At 38.1% G+C, this 20,074-nt stretch overlaps 1 protein-coding gene and 1 non-coding gene across 2 annotated transcripts; both read left to right on the top strand.

Moving 5' to 3' along the window:
- Positions 1–2,079: 2,079 nt before the first annotated feature.
- trnar-ccg (transfer RNA arginine (anticodon CCG)) lies at positions 2,080–2,152 on the top strand. Its single transcript has one exon. It is a non-coding gene; the product is annotated as a tRNA-Arg (tRNA).
- Positions 2,153–13,795: 11,643 nt separating this feature from the next.
- On the top strand, positions 13,796–16,456 carry vip (vasoactive intestinal peptide). Its single transcript, XM_078273770.1, has 5 exons — positions 13,796–13,890; positions 14,169–14,273; positions 15,554–15,679; positions 15,905–16,016; positions 16,448–16,456. The coding sequence occupies exons 1-5, from the start codon at positions 13,796–13,798 to the stop codon at positions 16,454–16,456; spliced, it is 447 nt and encodes a 148-aa protein (XP_078129896.1).
- The last annotated feature ends 3,618 nt before the right edge of the window (positions 16,457–20,074 follow it).

The following is a 20,074-nucleotide window of genomic DNA, read 5'->3' as shown; positions in this document are numbered from 1 at the left end:
TAAGACGGAGCCTCAACGACTGCCCGAAAGCACGGTAACATTATATGGTCACGCGAGATAGAGAGTGACTGAAGAGAGAGAGCGCCCAGTAGCGTTAAGGATGATTTATGCTTCTGCGTCGAATCGACAGCATACCCCCGCAGACCCCTCTGCGTCGCCGCGAATGCCCCTCCGCAAGGCCTGTGATTGGTCAACTCGTCCTGTGTGTTGATAGTCGGTGTTTCAAGCAGCCTACTGTGAGTAGCAACATGCTACTTCACTGACATAAGCTTTGCAAATAAACGCAGACATATTTTGGTTACAATGACGGGGTTATCTGTTTGTAGTGTCAATATGTCAGTTATGTTTTGAAATTAGCACTTCACCAGCAAGCAGTATTTTGTGGGCAGTTGTGCTAAAGTTTGCTTGCTAACATAGCATAAACTGGCTGGCAGACACCCCGCAAATAACCTCCGACTTATTTTCTGGTTACAGTAACTAGGTCAATGGATTTTACTGTGTCTATTTCTTGATACTTTTTACAAAATCTAAGCAAGAAAAGGCCAAACAAATAAGATTAATATTTTAGCACGACAGTCTATGGGGTTTGCCATTCTGAGTACTGTTTCGGTGGTGAGGGACACAGACACAGGCGACACCCCATAGCATTATGGCGGTGAAATGCACCGCGATGCAAAGCAACCCCGACGCAGAACTCCGAAAGGGTCACAGCGCCATAGGAGCGACGCCGTAGGAGCGACGCCATAGGAGCGACGCCGTAGAGTTGACACAGAAGCATAAAACAGCCTTAAGAAACAAATGTGTTTTCATCGATTCATCACTGGAAATGCAACTGTAGCAAGCATCTCAATACCACTAACGTTATCCACATTCATATTTACACGAAACAAATGATATATCCAGCTACAAAAAAACCTAAAAGTCGGAAGTTAGGGTGGAAGTGCAAAGATACACCGTCTCGTCTCGTCTTATTGGTGGCGTTTCAACTCGTCTCGTAGCAAATCTTTGGTCTGAACTGGGCTTCAGACTTCATGACATGGTTAAATGTGGAGGATATTAATGAACGTTGTAGAGAGGACCACTGTCACCCCAATTAGGAATAAATAAGATGATATTTATATGGGGAAGTGGTGAGTAATTACCAGCATCTGTTTAAAGTCACACCCAGATTCAGACTCAGAAAACAATAATTTAACTAATATACATTGTATTTTTATAATACACATAAAGACATATGTCTTTTATTTTATTTCACTTTTTTCTTCATATGTTTTCTTATGTGAATACTAGGTTATTTGTAGAATGCTAGCTATTTAGGACATTACTGTAATTAGTAAGTACAACAATTCATTAGAAAATGTATATACATCAACTTCCTCTAATTACTTAATATGTATTTATCCTATGCAACAATGTTCTTCAAAATATAACCATGTAATCTACTGTATAACAGAAACGTCCAGTGTAGAATAAAGTTTCAGGCTGTTGACAAATAGACAGACTACATACTGTACTGTATCAGTAACTCCTTCTGTATCTAAGAAATCAAATTCAAGAAAAGGTGGTCATGAAAAATTTTACCTGAGTGGAAAATGAGAAGTCTGGACGTTATGGCTGTTGTTGATGGATGTGATGAACGTCGCATGACAACACGGTATGATCTGACTGAGTTAACTCTCCCAGACAATATCAGTGCAGCCCCCTGGGTGGTGTGTGTGTGTGTGTGTGTGTGTGTGTGTGTGTGTGTGTGTGTGTGTGTGTGTGTGTGTGTGTGTGTGTGTGTGTGTGTGTGTGTGTCATGAAGAAATAAATAAAGAGAGGGTGAGAATGCATTATGTATTAAATCTAAAAGAAAATGGAAAGTGGAAAGTGTGTCTTAACAGGTCTGATCATTAATGTTAGTATTTCCCCCCAATATTGCATTAATTTCTAACTCTCTGACTCACACTTGTTCCTTTTCTCTACCCTCTATTTTGTGTCTTTGTGTATGAATTTGGTGATTGAAGGTGACATCAGTTTCTGGCTAAAGAGCAGTATTACAATTTCTTTTGAAATTCTGATTGATGCAGCAATGTGTCTGACCCAGTGGCCTAATGGATAAGGCATCAGCCTCCGGAGCTGGGGATTGTGGGTTCAAGTCCCACCTGGGTTGATCTTCAAGAAGTATCTCTTGTTTGTCACTGCTACACATACCACACACACAACTGCCAAAACAGCAGTGACTTGGGATAATTTCTATGGCAATGCAATCTCGCATGGAATAAAATGTAATCTAAAAATATTGTAGGTGTACTGATACCATCAGCCTTTTGTAATGTCAAAAAACAGCAAATCTATTAGAAAAATAGACAGAGTACACGTTCCAATAATTATTGGACACGTTGTAATTATGTCGGGTAAAATTGGCCTGTTTCATGTTGCCTTTCCATGAAAACAAGGATATAAACATTGCAGTACTGTAACTCAACAACTAACGCCCAGACAACCATGACAAACACCTCATTATATTCATTTAGCTGCGGCAGGTTGGCTGTTTGAGGTGAGGTCATCCTGCCATAACAGCCGCTCAGATTTCATTACTGCAGGGCTGCTAAAGCATCTATAAGCAACTGCCTGTGGTGACGCACTGCAGCCGACTGGGGAGGGACAGGGAGAGAGTTGCACTCTGGTGGTAGCATTCATACTTTGAGAAAAATGGCTTAAATTCTCCAACTAAACAGCGAAAGAAGACTGCACAGAGATGATGCTCCCATGGTGTTTGCAATGTTTCAGTCCATCGTAGATCTTGCTCAGGCACTAAGTGAAAAATGCAGTTTATAAACGCATTAGATACACCTGTACAATCTAATGCAATTCAATACTTAAGCCCTACAACACATCCTACCTTTGTGAAGCTCATAATGTTCAAGCATCACAGAAGGTCACTGGTCATTTTCAAGCCTGTAATTAGTGATTGTGTTATATTGTATTGAAAGCTGCTTCTAATATTGTATCTAATCTTGCTTCAGATGTATTGTCATTACACAATACATGATTACTATAAATAGTTACTGTAAATGCAGGTGTAGCCCTTCCATTCTACAATTACAAAGTAGAATAGAATAATTAAAGTACACTTGAGTAAACATAACAAGGAAGAAAAACTACATTTACTGAAGGAAATATTCAATGCTTACTGTATGTATATACACACAGTATGTGCATGTGCAATGTGACTGTAAAGTTGAAGTCTAAAGAAAAGAGGAGTAGTGGGACTGGCGTAAGGTTGGGTAGTGCAAAGGTAGTCATCAAAACAAACATAAGAGTACAACACAAAAATTGCAGCTGGACTGTTTCCAGTGCAATCTGTAAAACATATGTAACATGTAGAGGAGAGATAAGTGAGAGGGGAGTAGAGTCAATAAAATGCAATCCAAAACAGCACATCCACTAATTAATGTATATTTACGAAAATGACCACAAAGTTGAATCAACACCTCTACCACAGTGTCAACAGAGAAAGCATCAGCCTCACAAATTTGGGATTAAATACATCATCAGTCATTGGTTCAAAAATGCACTAAACCTTACTTTATTTGTTGAGATTATCTTTGGGAACTAAGGAAAAAACTTACTACGATGATTTTTGTAACATGCAGTCCATAGTTTATTCCACTAGGAAAAGACCTCTCTCAAGACATTTTGACATGTCATAGCAGAAAGGCACAGCTGCAGCTAATGATGGCTCTGTTATAGTCAGGTGTGCTGGTGACCCAGCATGCACAATAGCAGGGCACCACCTAAATGGAATGCAGCCATTATGTATTATGTTACAGTATTACTTGCACCAGTTTGATGAGTTAAAATGTCTGCAGTGAAAGAAGTGTGAGCATTCATGAAGACTTTACTCTGGTTTGACGCTATGACACCTTCCCTTACCCTAGAAAGAGCTTTCAGGTGACACATCGGACATGATACTCGATAGATAGCTAGATAGACAGATAGATAGCTAGATAGATAGATAGATAGATAGAAACATAGATAGCTAGATAGATAGATAGATAGATAGATAGATAGATAGATAGCTAAATAGATAGATACATAGATAGCTAGATAGCTAGATAGATAGATATATAGATAGATAGATATATAGATAGATAGCTAGATAGATAGATAGCTAAATAGATAGATAGATAGATAGCACTTTGAGATTTGCTTATAAAGTGTGTTACAAATAAAATTTATTATTATTATTATTATTATTATTATTATTATTATAGACAGATAGATAGATAGATAGATAGATAGATAGATAGATAGATAGATAGATAGATAGATAGATAGATAGATCGATCGATCGATAGATAGATATCATCCAGTGTCGGATGACGTTGTTTCCCCGAACAGAGAGAGCAACGTAATGTGATTGGTCCCCATGAGAGCCGGACCCAAGTGCATTGTGGGTAAGGTTTTTGCTGGTTAATGAGAGCTAATGATTGAAATGTGACTGTGTATTTGACTGTGTTATGCGCTAATTAAAGTTTCTAGATGACATTTCTGTACGTAATGTCTGCCAAGGGGCTGAATCCAGGCCAAATGTATTTATGTATTTAGTTCATTTAGGATGCAATGAAGAGCTCTGGTCGCCTAATTGATCTGTTCAGCTGTACTGGAGGCCGCACACCAATAACAAGGCCTCCATTAAAGGAACCTCCAGGGAGCCAGGCTCTGATGAGTGTGTGGATTGTGTTGGTGTGTGTGTGTGTGTGTGTGTGTGTGTGTGTGTGTGTGTGTGTGTGTGTGTGTGTGTGTGTGTGTGTGTGTGTGTGTGTGTGTGTGTGTGTGTGTGTGTGTGTGTGTGTGTGAAAAATGGAATTAGTAAAAAAGATGAGTCCCTATTTGTGTGTGTTGCTGTGTTTGTTTGAAATGAAATATAGCTAAATACTAAAACCATGGAAGCATGGACTCCTGCAGGATTGTGTGTAAGAATTAGTTATTGTGAGGAAAGTATATTTTGCTAACCTTTATAAAGAATAGTTCAACATCTGGGGAAATACACTTATCTGCTTTCTCTCTGAGAGCCAGATAAGAAAAAACGACACTAAAACCAGCAGCACATGGAGAAACAAAAATACACCGCTAAGTGTGCAACAAAAAACAACAAAATTGATCTTGTTTGTTTAATGCGTACATAAACCGAAACTGCTTTGCTATTCCTGCTATTTCTTTTTATTATTAGACCTACTCTCCCTGACGTTTTTAAATATCTCTGTCTCATATCACATGGCTGTGAAGCCACCATCACTTGCAGTTGCATCTGAATAAAATAAATGCTCAATCAATTCAGCTAATTTAAAATGAGCTAAATACTCTAAGTGTGTTTGGTTTGGTTTCACTTGTTTGCAAACTGCTACAAATATGTAACACAGCAAGAAGCTAATTTAAGAAGGCTATTCATATGGTGTGACCACAAGGTTAACTGTGGGGTTAACCATCTTGGAATAATGCATTAACATTCTCAAGTTGGAATAACGTGAGGTGTGTGTTCTTCTTCAGGTCGGCTGTGGATCAGTGGTAGAGCGGTTGCCTGCCAATCGGAAGGTTGGTGGTTAGATCCCTGGCCCTGCAGTCCAGGAAAGACACTGAACCCCAAGTTGCCCCCGATGCTGCGCCATTGGAGTGTGTGTGAATGTTTATCTGATGAGCAGGTGGCACCTTGTACGGCATTGTCCTCAGCCACAGTGTGTGAATGGTTCCTGTACTATGTTGAAGCACTTTGAGTAGTTCTATATAAGAACAGTCCATTTACATTCCCATACTGCTCATATTGCATTACTCACTCTGCTTTAGAGAGCTAGCTGATTTCCTACTGCTTCCAGTCTTTATGCTAAGTTAAGCTAACCATAGCCTCACTGCAGCTCCGTACGTTAAAATGATGAATTGTTCTTTTGACTTTGATACAATTGTTTTAGCGTTTTTCTAAGATAACAAATACAACAATACACTTAACACTTAACCGCAGTTGTTACTTGCCCAAACCTAGCTAAAATGGTAAAAATGGCATTTATGTCCAGTAAAGGCTATCATACTGTTCATCTGGGAGAAAGTTATGTTAACACATTTGTGTCGTAAACACATTATTTGCATTACAGTGTTAATGACGCTCATTTCCCAGATTTCATCCGGCTGTGTTGACCCATTGTCTCCGTTTTCAGCTCTGAATGCAGCCTGTCTCCTGCTGCAGTAAACCAGGTTTAGCCATCAGGGGAGTTTAGCTGTAATTTATCAGAGTAATCTGCTCTGGTTGTGGATGGCAATCCATCACCAAACCCAACTGGGTCCTCACTGAGCCAGGAGCAGAAGCGTCTTCCCACATGGGAGACGGAAACCTGTTTGACACTGGCACCTATGACGACATTTCAGATGAGTGTAAAGGCCTGTCATTTTTTTCTGCGGAGGGATGTCTTGATACAGTCGTCACTGCACAAACACGATTAGTATGATGGTCACTTCCTTCATACAGAGAAGTTCCTCATATTTTAACACACAGTGATGCATTTTCGATATGTTTTTTTTAACTTTCTTTTTATAGTATTTCTTAGCATGAATTGATCTCCATCACACGCACACAAGCATATACGATTTTTAGTTAACTTTGCTAATGGTTATCACTGTTCACACTACATGCATCAGCAATTGTATGTGTTAAATATGTACATACAATAGAAAGCATTCACACATTTCGTGTCAGTCTTGGACATGAAAGGCGAGGCAATGTTGAGATTCAGGATGAAAAACAAATTTAGGCCTATTGTTGTTTTGTGCCAATGAGATTGTATTTATCATACTGTTACATTACTTTTTTTTTTAACAAGGTGATATTTTAATCCTGTTTTTAAAGGACATCTTAATCGTAAATTTCTACTTTTTTCTTATGAACTGCAGCATGTATATGAATGTGGTTGTCTATTACTGTGTATTGTGATACAGATCTTGATCCAGATTAAAGAGTTCCAAACATTTAAATGTGAGTAAAATAACACTTTTAGAGGACCATCAAGCTTTGTTAGTGGTAGTGATAGATAATGCGCTCTCTGGGTCCAGCTTTGAGCCATTGACAGCTTTAACTATTATACTATTTTCATGTCTCTGGATGCATGTAAACTGTAATATCAGCTCAGTTTCTATGTATAGAGGATTGGTAGCAGCTCCAGGCAAGACTCAAAGTGCAACTTTATATATTATGGTTCGAAAATATAAAATTGTTATCATTTGCACGTACTTGTGCAAAAGTATCTTGAGAAAATTTGCAACCAGGTCAACAAGAATACTTCTTCTTAATCCAATTAGACATGCAGCATTTCAGCTCAGCAATAATTTTAGTATTCAACATAACTTTAAAATGCTTGAAGACAAGCAGTCTTTTTTTATTGTGAATGTTGAACTTTTGTACTCTCTGCACAGTTGCTCCCTTGGCCAGTTTTTATATTCTGTAGTTCAAGCGTCCTACTGCAAAACAAATGAATTTAACATTTACACCACATCAGAGTCTCATTTTGCTGATTTTTTCGCTCGGTGCGTGTATATTATTGTATGTTTGGCGTCTGTAGCCTTTCGCAAGCTCAGCCTGTAAATAATAGCTTTCATTTAAACAACTTGCTTGTATTTATATTATTATTATTATACTAATTTCATTTAAATCCTGTTTTTATTTTTATTTCTGTTTGTCTCTGCCTTGGTTTCTGTCTTTGATACAGTCTTTCTTTCACACTCTTTCTATCCTTCCATATCTCCACATGTCACATACATACATAAGAGAGGGAGAGAGACCCCAGTGAGTCTCGTCAGGCTGCCAGCTGTAATCTGCCATCATAGTCAGTTTGCTAATTGGATAATGTGGTGCAGAGGAGGCACTCAGCAAGCCAGGGGATTCCCCTCATCACACTGACTGGTGAGAGAGTCGTGATGCAAAGTGTTTGCACCATTTGGACCTAAAAGTAGATTCCGCTGGTGATCTCCACCACATTTTATTTTTCTAATACAGACTTAGTCTTTAGCGACCTTAAGATAAATCACTAATAATAGTACAACAGCAGTAGTACTCGTTGTATGAATAGCGTTACTAAAATAGTTGTAGTAGTAGAAGCAGTAGTATTACAGGTAGTAGCCATTGTAGTAGTAGTCACTAAATGCAAATTGGTTTGTAATTTTTGCACCACTAAATCACAATATTGTCTGACCTTTAAAGAGTACTCCACTGATTTACAGACTCATGATGGACAGTTGTGTAAAAAGGATCAAAATTGATGCAGCAGAACCAGAGATGTCATCTATTTCATTCCACACATACTACAAACTGTACATGATGGTGTGGCACTTGCAGTCAGTGGAGTATTTAGATCCTTTACTTAAGTAAAAATACCAATACCACACTGTGACAATACTCCACTACAGTACTAGTAAAAGTATATAAGTATTATGTGCATAATTTAGGCTACTTAAAGTATCAAAAGTACCCATTCTGCAATAAAATGTTCCCTATCAGTGTTTTACTATTATATATGATGTTTCTGGATTCATATTACTGCTGCATTAATGTTTGCATTTTACTGCAATAGATGTTTAAGGTTGAGCTACATTTTAACTTCTGTATATACTTTTGGAGAGTTTAATCTACAGCAATGCATCCCATTCTATGAGATCATCATATGTTTGTAGCGTCACTGTCCTGTGAGAACCGCGTATCTCTAAAAAGTCAACTTTTCACAGTGTCAGAAAAACAGCCCTGTTTTCAGTTTTGTGACGATGCATATTCCAGCTGATCCAAGAGACTTTTTAACGACTTTATTTAGGTAAAGAAGTAGGAGATTTTTTTCAACAGATAAAGGAACACCTCATCCTTCAGTTTATCACAAACATGTACATTCACCAAATTTGGATAGTGGAAAAAAAAGTGTATGAAAAAGTGTAGTCTGAAAAGTATCTAAAGCAGGCAGTTAAATGTTTTGGAGTAAAAAAATACAACATTTTCCTCTGAGATGAAGTAGAGTAGAAGTATAAAGTTGCATAAAGTATCTCGAATTTGTACTTAAGTAAAGTACTTGAGTAAATGTATTTAGTTACATTTCACCACTGCTTGCAGGTGACCGGGTAAATACACAATGCACAGAGAACAGAAGGAATGGGGGAATAGTGGGGGACTAATGGGCCTTTTTTCTGACCCATTGACCCCTAATCCAGCCATGACAAGCTAGGTATAGAAGTATAGAACCTGTTGAGTAAAGACGTTCTATTTTCTTGTTCTCTGTGTCGTCCTGCATACAGAGTTAAGGCGGCCTGTTACTCGTCTATAGGAACGTTATCTTCCTACATTCCATCAACATAATAACGCTGATGTTTCCTCCATCAGCTTCCTCTTCCTGCAGGGATCTGTGTCCAATCACTGCTGTCAATTAGACCAGCTCCTTCTCCCATGGACTTCTGCGTAATCTACTTTCTCTCTGGACTGATCACATTAGGGTTCAGATGGTGCCATCATGGTTAAGGAGAGGGAGGAGGGGGAGTAGAGGGGAGGTCATCTGCTGACTGGGAGGAGATATCAAAGACCCGGGAAGGACAGAGATGCTGTTGTCATGACGTCGTGGCGAAATAAAATGTGTGATCATCATCAGGTACGCAACAACAAATGCAAGCAAAACTGAATCATATTTTTCAGAAGACCTTTTTTTATATTTTTCATCATATATTTCAAATTACTTTTTTAAGTTTTCAAATATGATTTCCATTACTGTGAACACAAAAATGTAACTCACATCCATTGTACCAAAAATCTGTTGTTTTTTTGTTTGTGATTTGAGTGAGCTGACCCTTTAAAGTTGACGGCCAATGGTAAGCACAAAATGTAAAATCCAAACCAAACTAAATCTGTGTTGCATTTTACTCTATAAAGTCTCTAGTAAATGCCACATCAGGTTTAGAAATGAATAATGAATGTATCTGAAATGGACAATACATGAAACTATTAACATTGCATTAATTGACTGAATTGATTGTTTGCCACTTGGGGACAAAAACCTATACATTGTGTTGTCCGCCCCTAATTTGATTGGGCAGGCAAAAATGTTTTTGGACGGCTTTTGGTAATTTGGGATACTTCTTGTGCCATTTGGGTGTTTCTTTTCCAACCAAAACCCAACCATCAGCCCCTCTTCTTCTCCAATTATTATAGACTTATCATTAAAATGACAAAACTCAGGATACCATTGACACAGAGGGAGACGTCATTAGAGATACTAATACGGGAAACACAAAAAAGGCTGTAGTGAATACTTTTTTTGTTGCATACAAATTGTCAAAATAATGAATATGCAGTATAGACAAAATAGTATCCATTCGTGATACTTATGGAAATATTACAACTGTTGCCTGTATGTTTACATATTTCATAATGTAACATAATTTAAAGTTGATAACTGTTGATCTTTTAATCTATTTATCTGTTTATTTTTACACCACTAGTATCTCTTTGTTCTGGATGGATGAATGGATGAATGGATGGATGAATGGATGGATGAATGGATGGATGGATGGATGGATGGATGGATGGATGGATGGATGAATGGATGGATGGATGGATGGATGGATGAATGGATGGATGGATGGATGGAGTGCCGACTGACGTCATGGCTAATTCACTGTGCCATTCCAGCAGAGCAAATCAGAATCATCAGGGACACTGTGGGTGGATTTAGAAACACTTCAGTCCTGTGTGGTGTTCTTTTGTAAAAGCCCAGCACAACCTGAAATAGAAAACCTTGTCAGTAACATCCTCTAAAATGATGTATTTACCTAAAGTGTAATAATCTGCAACGTCCTTGTGTTTTTATTCAGCACTGTCTGTGGTGCTCAGCGTTTACTGCTGTGGATATAAACAAATTGATATTAATGGCTGTAGTAGGATTTTGATAACATTGATGGATAATTAAATATTTGTGTCATGACAGGGCAAAATTATGGTTGGAAACACATCTCATTCAGTCCTTAACTTTGTATTTTCATGACAAGAATCAGGGCCATTACACAGTGAAGTCCATATGCTCAGGTTGGCCTGTGATAACCTTTGTTCGGCCTTATAAAACTGGAGAAAGAAATAAGCACAAATCTGACAAATCTCTATATTTTTTTCATGTATGTATATATTTTAAGACAATAACATTCTACCACATATGTCCAATGTCTCTGATAACTCGAGGCCAATGAAAACTGTATAAAACACATCAAATGTTAACAAATATCCATTAGTTGGCAGAAGTGTTCATCAAAGTCTTGGTTCTTCGTTAGGGGATTTTTTTTTTTACTGATATTTAGTGTTTCAAATGTGACATAAACAGCAATATATTTCTAAGTGATTACTTGCAAATTTTACACTGATGTTTCGGTTACAACTTATCTCCAGTCAAACGTCGACTGGAAAGATGGAAAGCTGATTTACTTTGAGACTGAAAAGGTGTAAATGGTCTCTAGGTGTAGGCTAAAACAAGGCACAGTGGTGACTGTTACATGTACACACAGTTACATCTACTCTGAGTGACGACTTTGTTTAAGGAACTGGAAAGCATTTTGGCAGTGAAGAAGGTTAACGGTTCAAGGATCTGATCTGGATGTTTTGAAGCCATGCTTCACATAAAAACAGAATATAAAAAAACAACATCTATGACACATCAACACAATAAATCACAGAGCCAATACCAAGTACACATGTACAAGAGGGCAAATGTGAAGGTGTGCAAGTGTGCAAGGGTTCAAGGAATGCAGTCAGAGTGCTATTTGCAATTACAAGCATACCAATAGCACTTAGAATGAAGGAGACCTGGCATCTCTTAGTTCTCCTAATGTGTGCCCTGAAACGACATCCTAAGGGCAAGCTAGTTCCTTCAGGAGTGGATGGTCCTGGCAGTCCAATATCGCAGTAGCCCTTCTAAGGACCTGCCTGTTATAAATGTCCAAGAGCTAGGCCCAACACCTCCCTGAAATCTTGATGGACATTTCAACAAGACTTCCAAGTCTATTCTTATTGGACAGATTTAGATTTCCAAACCAAGCATAATATATACCAACATAATACACAAGGTTAAAACAGATTTCAATGAGACATCTGTAAAAGAGAGTCATCATCTCTGAAGAAACAACCTTTATGTAGAGGATTTTTTCTTTAAATCTACATACATTGTAGACATGTTGAGGCTTTACACTTTCAGTTTAGCCTATTTTACCAATTCTGTTGAGTGACCCTTGACTGACTCTTGAGTTTAACTTCTCAGATCTTTCGAGGACCCTTGCTGGTTTCCTGCAGCAGCTGACCTGCACTGTGATTGGAGAAGAGCCCAGGGGAAATAATCAGATGAGTCAAAGCCATCAACCCTGGCGTAAAACTTCCTACGATTAATTAGAAGAAGAAAAAAAAAAACGTCCCACTAATTTCACCATAGGCCTGTTTGGTTCCGACCATGAGCAAAAACCATGATGACGGAAGCAGCGAACTGACGTCTAGGGCCCTGATCGAATCTGATGCCCCCTCGTGCTCCATGGGAAACATCCAGGTGTATAAAACGGGAGCAGAGCTGAAGGCGAACAGAAAGAGAGTCAAGAAACATCGGGTCAACGGAGTGGAGATACAACAGCGGCTCGAGATCAGGACTTTGGACAGCGCAGCGGACAGAACAAAAAGCAGGCAACTTTCTCTAGACCACATGTAAGATTTTATATTTACATATAAATTATTTTACAGTTTCTTTACATGGTGCGTTCTCTGCGGTCTCCGTGTTTGGTCATTTTGAACTTGATGATGGTGATTTTGTTATTTTTGCACGCTCCAGCCAGGTTTGGGATAAGTCTTTCCACATGACCGAATATTGAGTTTTACGTCGAATAAATTCCCATTTGTAATGTAAGCAGCAGCTCGACACATTAAATGTGGGTTGTGGTCTATGGTGGCAACAGAATTGCAGCGTCCCCGCGCTGTAATAAGATGTTTACTGCTTGCTGGTGTCGGCGTTGTGCGTAATTACGCAATGGATTCCGCTAAGATATTTGTCTTCTCTCTGTCAAGTCACCTTCAACCGAGGACTTTGTCAAAGATTAATATATCCTAGCAGTTCGTCGTGGCTAAACACATCCACACATTTCCAGTTGGCAAGGACTGCACTGAGAGTCAGAGAGTTGAATCAGTCAAAGACGAAAATCCAAACTGTTTTGTATGATCTCTAATAGGCGTAGTCTGAAAAAGCACACTTGAGATTTTTTTTTAAACATTTCCACAGTTAAGTGTACCCTGATTATTATTTTTTTTTGGTAAATGGAAAGCGGCAGTGAACTCATTTGAGGAATGGGACGTTTCTGTGGGTAGAAGCTCAACATATTAAATTTGGTTTCTGGTCTCTTGAGGGGCAACAGAGCGTCTCTGGTATGTAAAAATAGGTTTTGTCCTTGCCAGCCGTGCGTAATTACGCATTGGGTTCTGCTGCTTTCTGTTTCTCACCATTAGCCTACATGAGCGGTTTATTAAAGATCAATGTCCAAACGGGTCTTCGTGGCTAAGGTACTCTTCTATTTATTATTTGCCCCGAGCAATTAACTACTTGTTAACGACTTGACTGTTCCCCGTAAGTTTAAGATGATTAATAAAACCTACGTTTTAATGAGTAGAAGATATAGTAACCTACATGATCCCGGTAAACTGGTGGGAAAAGACCTCCGCATTGTGTTCGGGTTAGAGGGAGAATAACCCATTGTCGTTTCCATCCTCAGGTGTAAAGCGATGTTACAACGGACCGGCCCCCAGCTGCTGTTCCTAATAGCCCTGTGCAGTGTGCTGTACTCCCGGACTATGAGTCTGCCATACACATCCATGAGGTGAGAGAAACTTGTATTCTTTTCATCTAAAACTGCTAAAAGGGGAAACAATCCAGCGCTGTATGATTAGACCTGTGGATGTAATTTGAGCATGTTTGTCTCCGGACTCCTGCTCAGGTTTATTCACCGTAACATCAAACGCGATGCCCACCATTAGCCTATTGCAATACCTTCCGAATTGAAGATTGTGCGCGTCTATTCGACATTATTCTAGCCTTATTTGGTGTTTTTATGTATCAAGTGTAACTTCGTTTTAACTGTTCTTTGGTGCTGTGCAGACCGACGAGACACGCAGACGGTTTGTTCACCAGCGGATACAGCAAACTCCTCGGACAGCTTTCTGCGCGGAGGTACCTGGAGTCACTGATCGGAAAACGGGTCAGGTAGGTGACCTCCCTGTCCACACAGTCCGGAAACCAGAGAGCTGGCCGGCAGAGCACGAGGCTGAATTTCGCTTTTATTTAGTAGCTCATTTGTCATAGTCGCCCCAAATTGTAATTTGGGTTTTAATACGAGTTTAAAGACTATTTCAAACACCTTTTCACTTGACAGCTTTTTATAAGTCAAGACATAGCCAAAACCAGGTCTGAAGGCTTCATAATCTGTTGTGTTAACCTGTCAAACCTGGACGGAATTGAAAACCAGAGATCAAAAGTTTTTTTTTTTTTTTTAAACCTGCTTTCAAATGTATAAAAAAAATATTTCTATTTGTGATAATAGAAAAAGGGGGAAAGCCAGCATCAGCCTCTTCCTGATGCACACGTATTTAAAAAAGGAACCATGAGACCAATATGTCTTGTCCTCATCACTTTAACAACCTAAGCCAGAGAGTTTACAGTTCAAAACTTGAAAGTAAAAAAGTAGAAAATAAGTGTAGATAAGATGTAAATGTATGTGGAAGTCTGAAGTTCCAGCATGTCAGCTTAAAAGGATTTATCCTTAGAGTATAACAAACTGTCCATTTGAATGGTGTAAATGGAGAAAATATCAGGGTTTGTCTTTATACAGAAGTTAACCTATTCAATTCTAGTCTGCTTATTTCTAATCATAGCACAGTTCTGAAATGCGCTTGAAAAATAGTCATAAAGTTAATGAAGTTTGTGATAAATTACATTAACGGCATCCTTAAATTCCTTTAGTTATAGAAACAAGTGAAATACAAATGAAGTTGATGAAAGGTTTTGATATTTCTTGTCAAAACCACATTTTCCAACTTTTACGTCAGGGGAAACCTTTAGCAAAAATATATATCTTATTTCATTATTTCATGTAGAGAGAGGTGATTTTTTTTTTGAAATGTTGACAGTTGAACAACAGAGGACCGACTGACATTTACAATGAAAAGACCCGACCTGCTTGATGATGCATTTTGTAATTGACTAAACATTTTTAAAGGTTAATTTATGCCATTACCGCTTCATTACACGTTTGTTATACAGCCAGGAGGGATTCACACACACACACACACACACACACACACACACACACACACACACACACACACACACACACACACACACACACACACACACACACAGAGAATAAAGACACCATGAATAACTGCACTGACTTTGCATTGGAACCTGCTGCTCTCTGAACTGTGGTGATGCTCTAACACTTTCATTATTCTCTTTGTTTCTTTCATGGTCTCTTTTCTCTCCAGTGACGAGCTGATGGAGGAGCCAGTAAAGCGCCACTCAGACGCCATTTTTACAGACAACTACAGCCGCTTCCGCAAACAGATGGCCGTCAAGAAGTACCTGAATTCAGTCTTAACAGGAAAGAGAAGGTAGGCATCAGTCCTCCCTACATTAACCTATACATCTCTGTGTCATTCTCTCCCTGAAGATGACGGTAACATAAATAATATTATGTCTTATTGAAAGCACCTGAAAAAAGTTGAATGAATCTTTGGCATTGCTGACAACACCATACCTTCATATTTAAGTCAAACTGTATTTAAAAAAATCTGACACGATAAAACTATTCATATTTATTGACTTTTTACGCACAGCCTAGAAGATCCTGGAAACAGCGACCTGGAGGAGTCCAGGGACGAACCCAACAACTTCCAGGAGAGCTACGATGACATCAACGTAGATCACCTCCTAAACAATTTTCATCTGGTAGGAACACACACACACACACACACACACACACACACACGCGCGCGCACACACACACACACACACACACACACACAGCTCTCATTGACATAATGCATTCCCTAGCCCCTAAACCTTACCTTAACCTTCACAAATACAGAATATCCCTAACCCCAAATAAAACTGCAATTAAACCTAATTCATATTTTAACCCTAAACAGAACAAACATAATGTCCACATATGTGGACATTCAAATGGCTTGCATGGACCAATATTTCACACTCACACATTTAAGGATGCATGACTTTTGCAACAAATCTATAAACGAGTAGAAGAAGGGGAATAAAGTGGTGGAGATATATTACTATATTAATACTATAGGATTTTCAGTTGTTCTAGATCACTAACTGTCTTATCTGTCCATTTTCTCCCCTCTCCTGTTTTTTTGCAGCCACTTTGAGGAGGGGCCTGTGCTCGAGTGAAAACCTCAAGTCATCTTCATGAAACGGCTCATTCCAAAACCAACACAGTATTAATCCAAAGGACACTCAAAAGTCAAATCAGCCAATGATAATGTGTTCTCCAATGTGGTTATCTATTTATTCATCCACACAGTTCATGTTTACACTGCATATATACAGTATATATACTATACTATATAGACTCTCCAGGCAGCACTGGGCAACATGCGTGTCCATGTGCAGTTTGATCAATGAGCGTTTGAAAACAGCAACTGGCAACAATAAAACAGAAGTACCACATTTACTTTCTTTCTAAGACCTCTGTTGTTCCATTAACTTTCAATAGAACCATTTCTCTCCTAACAACCTTTTAAAGGAACCACTGCTACTCAAGTTGAGTGAAATTTGTCCCATCAACGTTCAGTTAAACATTTGACCCATTGAATGTCAATAGAACAGCATTTACTTTCAGTAGTGTACCTTTCCCATTGGTTTTCAGTGGATCTACTGTAACTTTAGCTTTAAGTGGACAATGTTTGTTCAGACAACTTTGAATGGAAAATACGTCTGATTGAATTCTCATGAATTTTCACTTACAAAAATGTTCCATTAACTTTCAATGGATAACTTTTCCAACTTATCTTCAGTGAAACGCTAGAACATTTGACTTTCAGTATCACTGCCTTGCTTAAATTTAAGTGGAACAAACTGTAACTTCAACTGAACCATTGCTCTATTTACATTTAGTAAGAACACTTGGAAAATGGAATTCAATGGAACATTTGTCACATTTTGTTTCAAGATTAAACTTTTAATGGAACCATTTTACTGAGTGTTTAATGGGACTACTGCCCTATTAAATTTGAGTGACTTTCAATAGAAAAACCACCCCTTTTGAAATTCAGTGGCTCTTTAGCTTTAAGTGACCAACGCTTGTGGAACATCTGTGTGATTGAATTCTGACTCACTTTCACTAACCAATATTTCCATTAACTTTCAATAGAGTATTTGTACGGTTAATCTTCAATGGGACACTAGCACCATTAGCTTTCAGTGAAATCACTGATTTATATACATTTCAATAGAACATTTTGTTTCAAGATACCTGTTGTCCTATTAACTTTCAATGGAAATATTTCTCCCAATAAAGTTTTACGGAACAACTGTTCCATTGAATGCAAGTGAAATTTATCCCATTAACTTTCAGTTGAACATTTGACCTGTTGAACGTCAATGGAACAGATATTGTTTTCATTTATCTATTTTGTTTTCAGTGTAACTATTATCCCGTTAGCTTTCAGTGAAACATTTGTCCAATTAACTCTAAATGAAACATGATTGGATTCTGATTAATGTTCGATAATCAATAGTTCCATCATCTTTCAATAGAGAACTCTAGCACCATTGGCTTTCAGTGGAATCACTGCTTTATAGAAATTCAGTTGGCCCATTTACCTTTATCAGAACAATAATTGCATAAAATTACAATTAAACTAAAAACTCAAAATTGATGTTGTTTCATTAGGATGCAAGCTTTCCATAGATTCATTGTTCTATTACACATGGGACAATACATTGGGAAGTTTCATCATATGTCCCATTCCTTTCCAGTGGTGCAGCCATGATCTAAGTGCTGACTGAATTGCTTTAGAGAATCAAATATGGTCATTTAATGATAAAAAGGAGATACAGGATTGACAGCAAGAGGAACACATGAATGGACACAGATGCATATAATCACTTTATACTATTCAATATGTAGAGCAAATACATTATAACTGAGCATAGACCTGCCTTGTGCACATATAGTGATGTACACCACTCACCAAATAAAAGATATTGTTTTATTTTTCAAAGCTCTTTTGAGAGTCTTTTTGTCTGACTGATTGTTTGACAATTGGTGTTTTATGAGATGAGTTTCATCAGTGTGGGTTTTTTGAGAGATAACATGTAGAATTTAAGCAGATGGTTGATATTTGTGCTTTTGGCAGTTTTACTTCTCGAATGCATCAAAACATACTACAGAATTAAGTATTTTCTCTAAAATGTCATTGTTGGGGTGAAAAACAGCCTTTAAACAATTATGAGACACTAAATCTCTCCACTGTAATTTATTTTTGGGTGTTCAGTAGCCGTTTAAAGGAGAATGCCATTTTCACTATTATACAAACCCATCAACTGCTATGTAGGCTATATTTATTCAAATTGTATTTATTCAGCATGCATTTATTGTTTTAAAACAAACATTGCTGTCCCAGGTCAGCTAATTATAGTTTCTATAGTAGAATATAGTTTAGTGTTATATAAACCAATAATACTATTGAAATGGTTGTAAAGGCAGAGGCCGTACATGCTTCAAATCTATTTTACGAGAGTTTTCTCATTTGTTGCACCATTTGATGATTTGTCATGCTGTTTCATGCTGTTGAGTAAACTTTTTTTGTGATGGGCTCTTAGAAGAAAATGTGAAGTGAGAAGAAGAAATGAGCAGTAAGAAACACAACAAAGGGATTGTGTGACTGAATGGACAGCACAAGAACTTCAGCACCCTGGACAGTGACACTCTGCCAGCAGTTGGATATTGGCTTAGTTTGTTCACAGGTTTGTACCTTTATCCTCCCAAACATTTTCTTGTTTTAAATCAATTTTGTGTGACCTTCAGTTAGACTTTCTGAAGCACTTCCAGGAACCAGAACCAGGACCAGTGAAAAACAATGGGTGATAATGTTTTAGCTCAGGCAGGTCTGCAGATGACATAACTGCTGTCAAACCTGCTACCTTTAAAGGGAAGCTCAAATCAACTGGGGAGTGGAGAAGAAGGTGGTTGCTGCAAAATTGCAATACTACATGTGGTCTCCTCAGAACAAACTGACATGAGGAAGTGTTAACAACCAGAAACAAAGATGTTTCTCCCTCCCAGCATCTCTCAGTATCATCTCTCAGTGTATTTCGTCAGGTTGTCATTTCTACTGATGAGAAACTCCAGAAGTCCAGACTTATTTTTGTGTATTGTTTTTCTCTCTCCATAGGTTAAAGTACTGACAAGCTATGACATAAATGTGGTTTGATAATGGTAAGGTTAAGGCAAATGAACAAAATGGCTTAAAGTTATGGTCAGCTTCAAGTTACAATTGGAGAAAACTTTAGAAATGGAGTTGGAAACTGAATCTGTGCTGTTCCAATTAAAGGATACATCTGGTGTTATCTATATTTCTATAACAAATCCCATGAAAATTGTTTAGTTACAGTCTATCCTACATAAACTGTCCTGCCTTACTAAATACTCACTAGTGCACCAAATGTGTTTTTATCTGTGACTGAAAAAAATGGTAACTGTGGAAACAAATGCACTACTTTCTCTTGTTTGCTTGTTTGGACAGCTGTTTTGGGAAATAATTTAGCCTTTTAGCCTTTCATAAATATATATATATATATATATATATAAAGATTTACCCTGAAAAGATTTTGTCAGCAGTAAACCCAGGCTTTGCTTCAGTACAATATGATTTGTTACAAAACAACTGATACAATCAGCATATCCAGAAAACACCAAACAGAGCTAATGATAAATAGGTAATAAGCAGCTGTGATGAAGCCCAGATTTTGATTCGATCATG

The sequence above is a fragment of the Sander vitreus genome, chromosome 17 (genome assembly GCF_031162955.1).
Source record: "Sander vitreus isolate 19-12246 chromosome 17, sanVit1, whole genome shotgun sequence".
In the NCBI taxonomy this organism is placed as follows: domain Eukaryota; kingdom Metazoa; phylum Chordata; class Actinopteri; order Perciformes; family Percidae; genus Sander; species Sander vitreus.
Note: the sequence above shows the minus strand (reverse complement) of the source record. Positions and strands in the feature narration are given on the sequence as shown.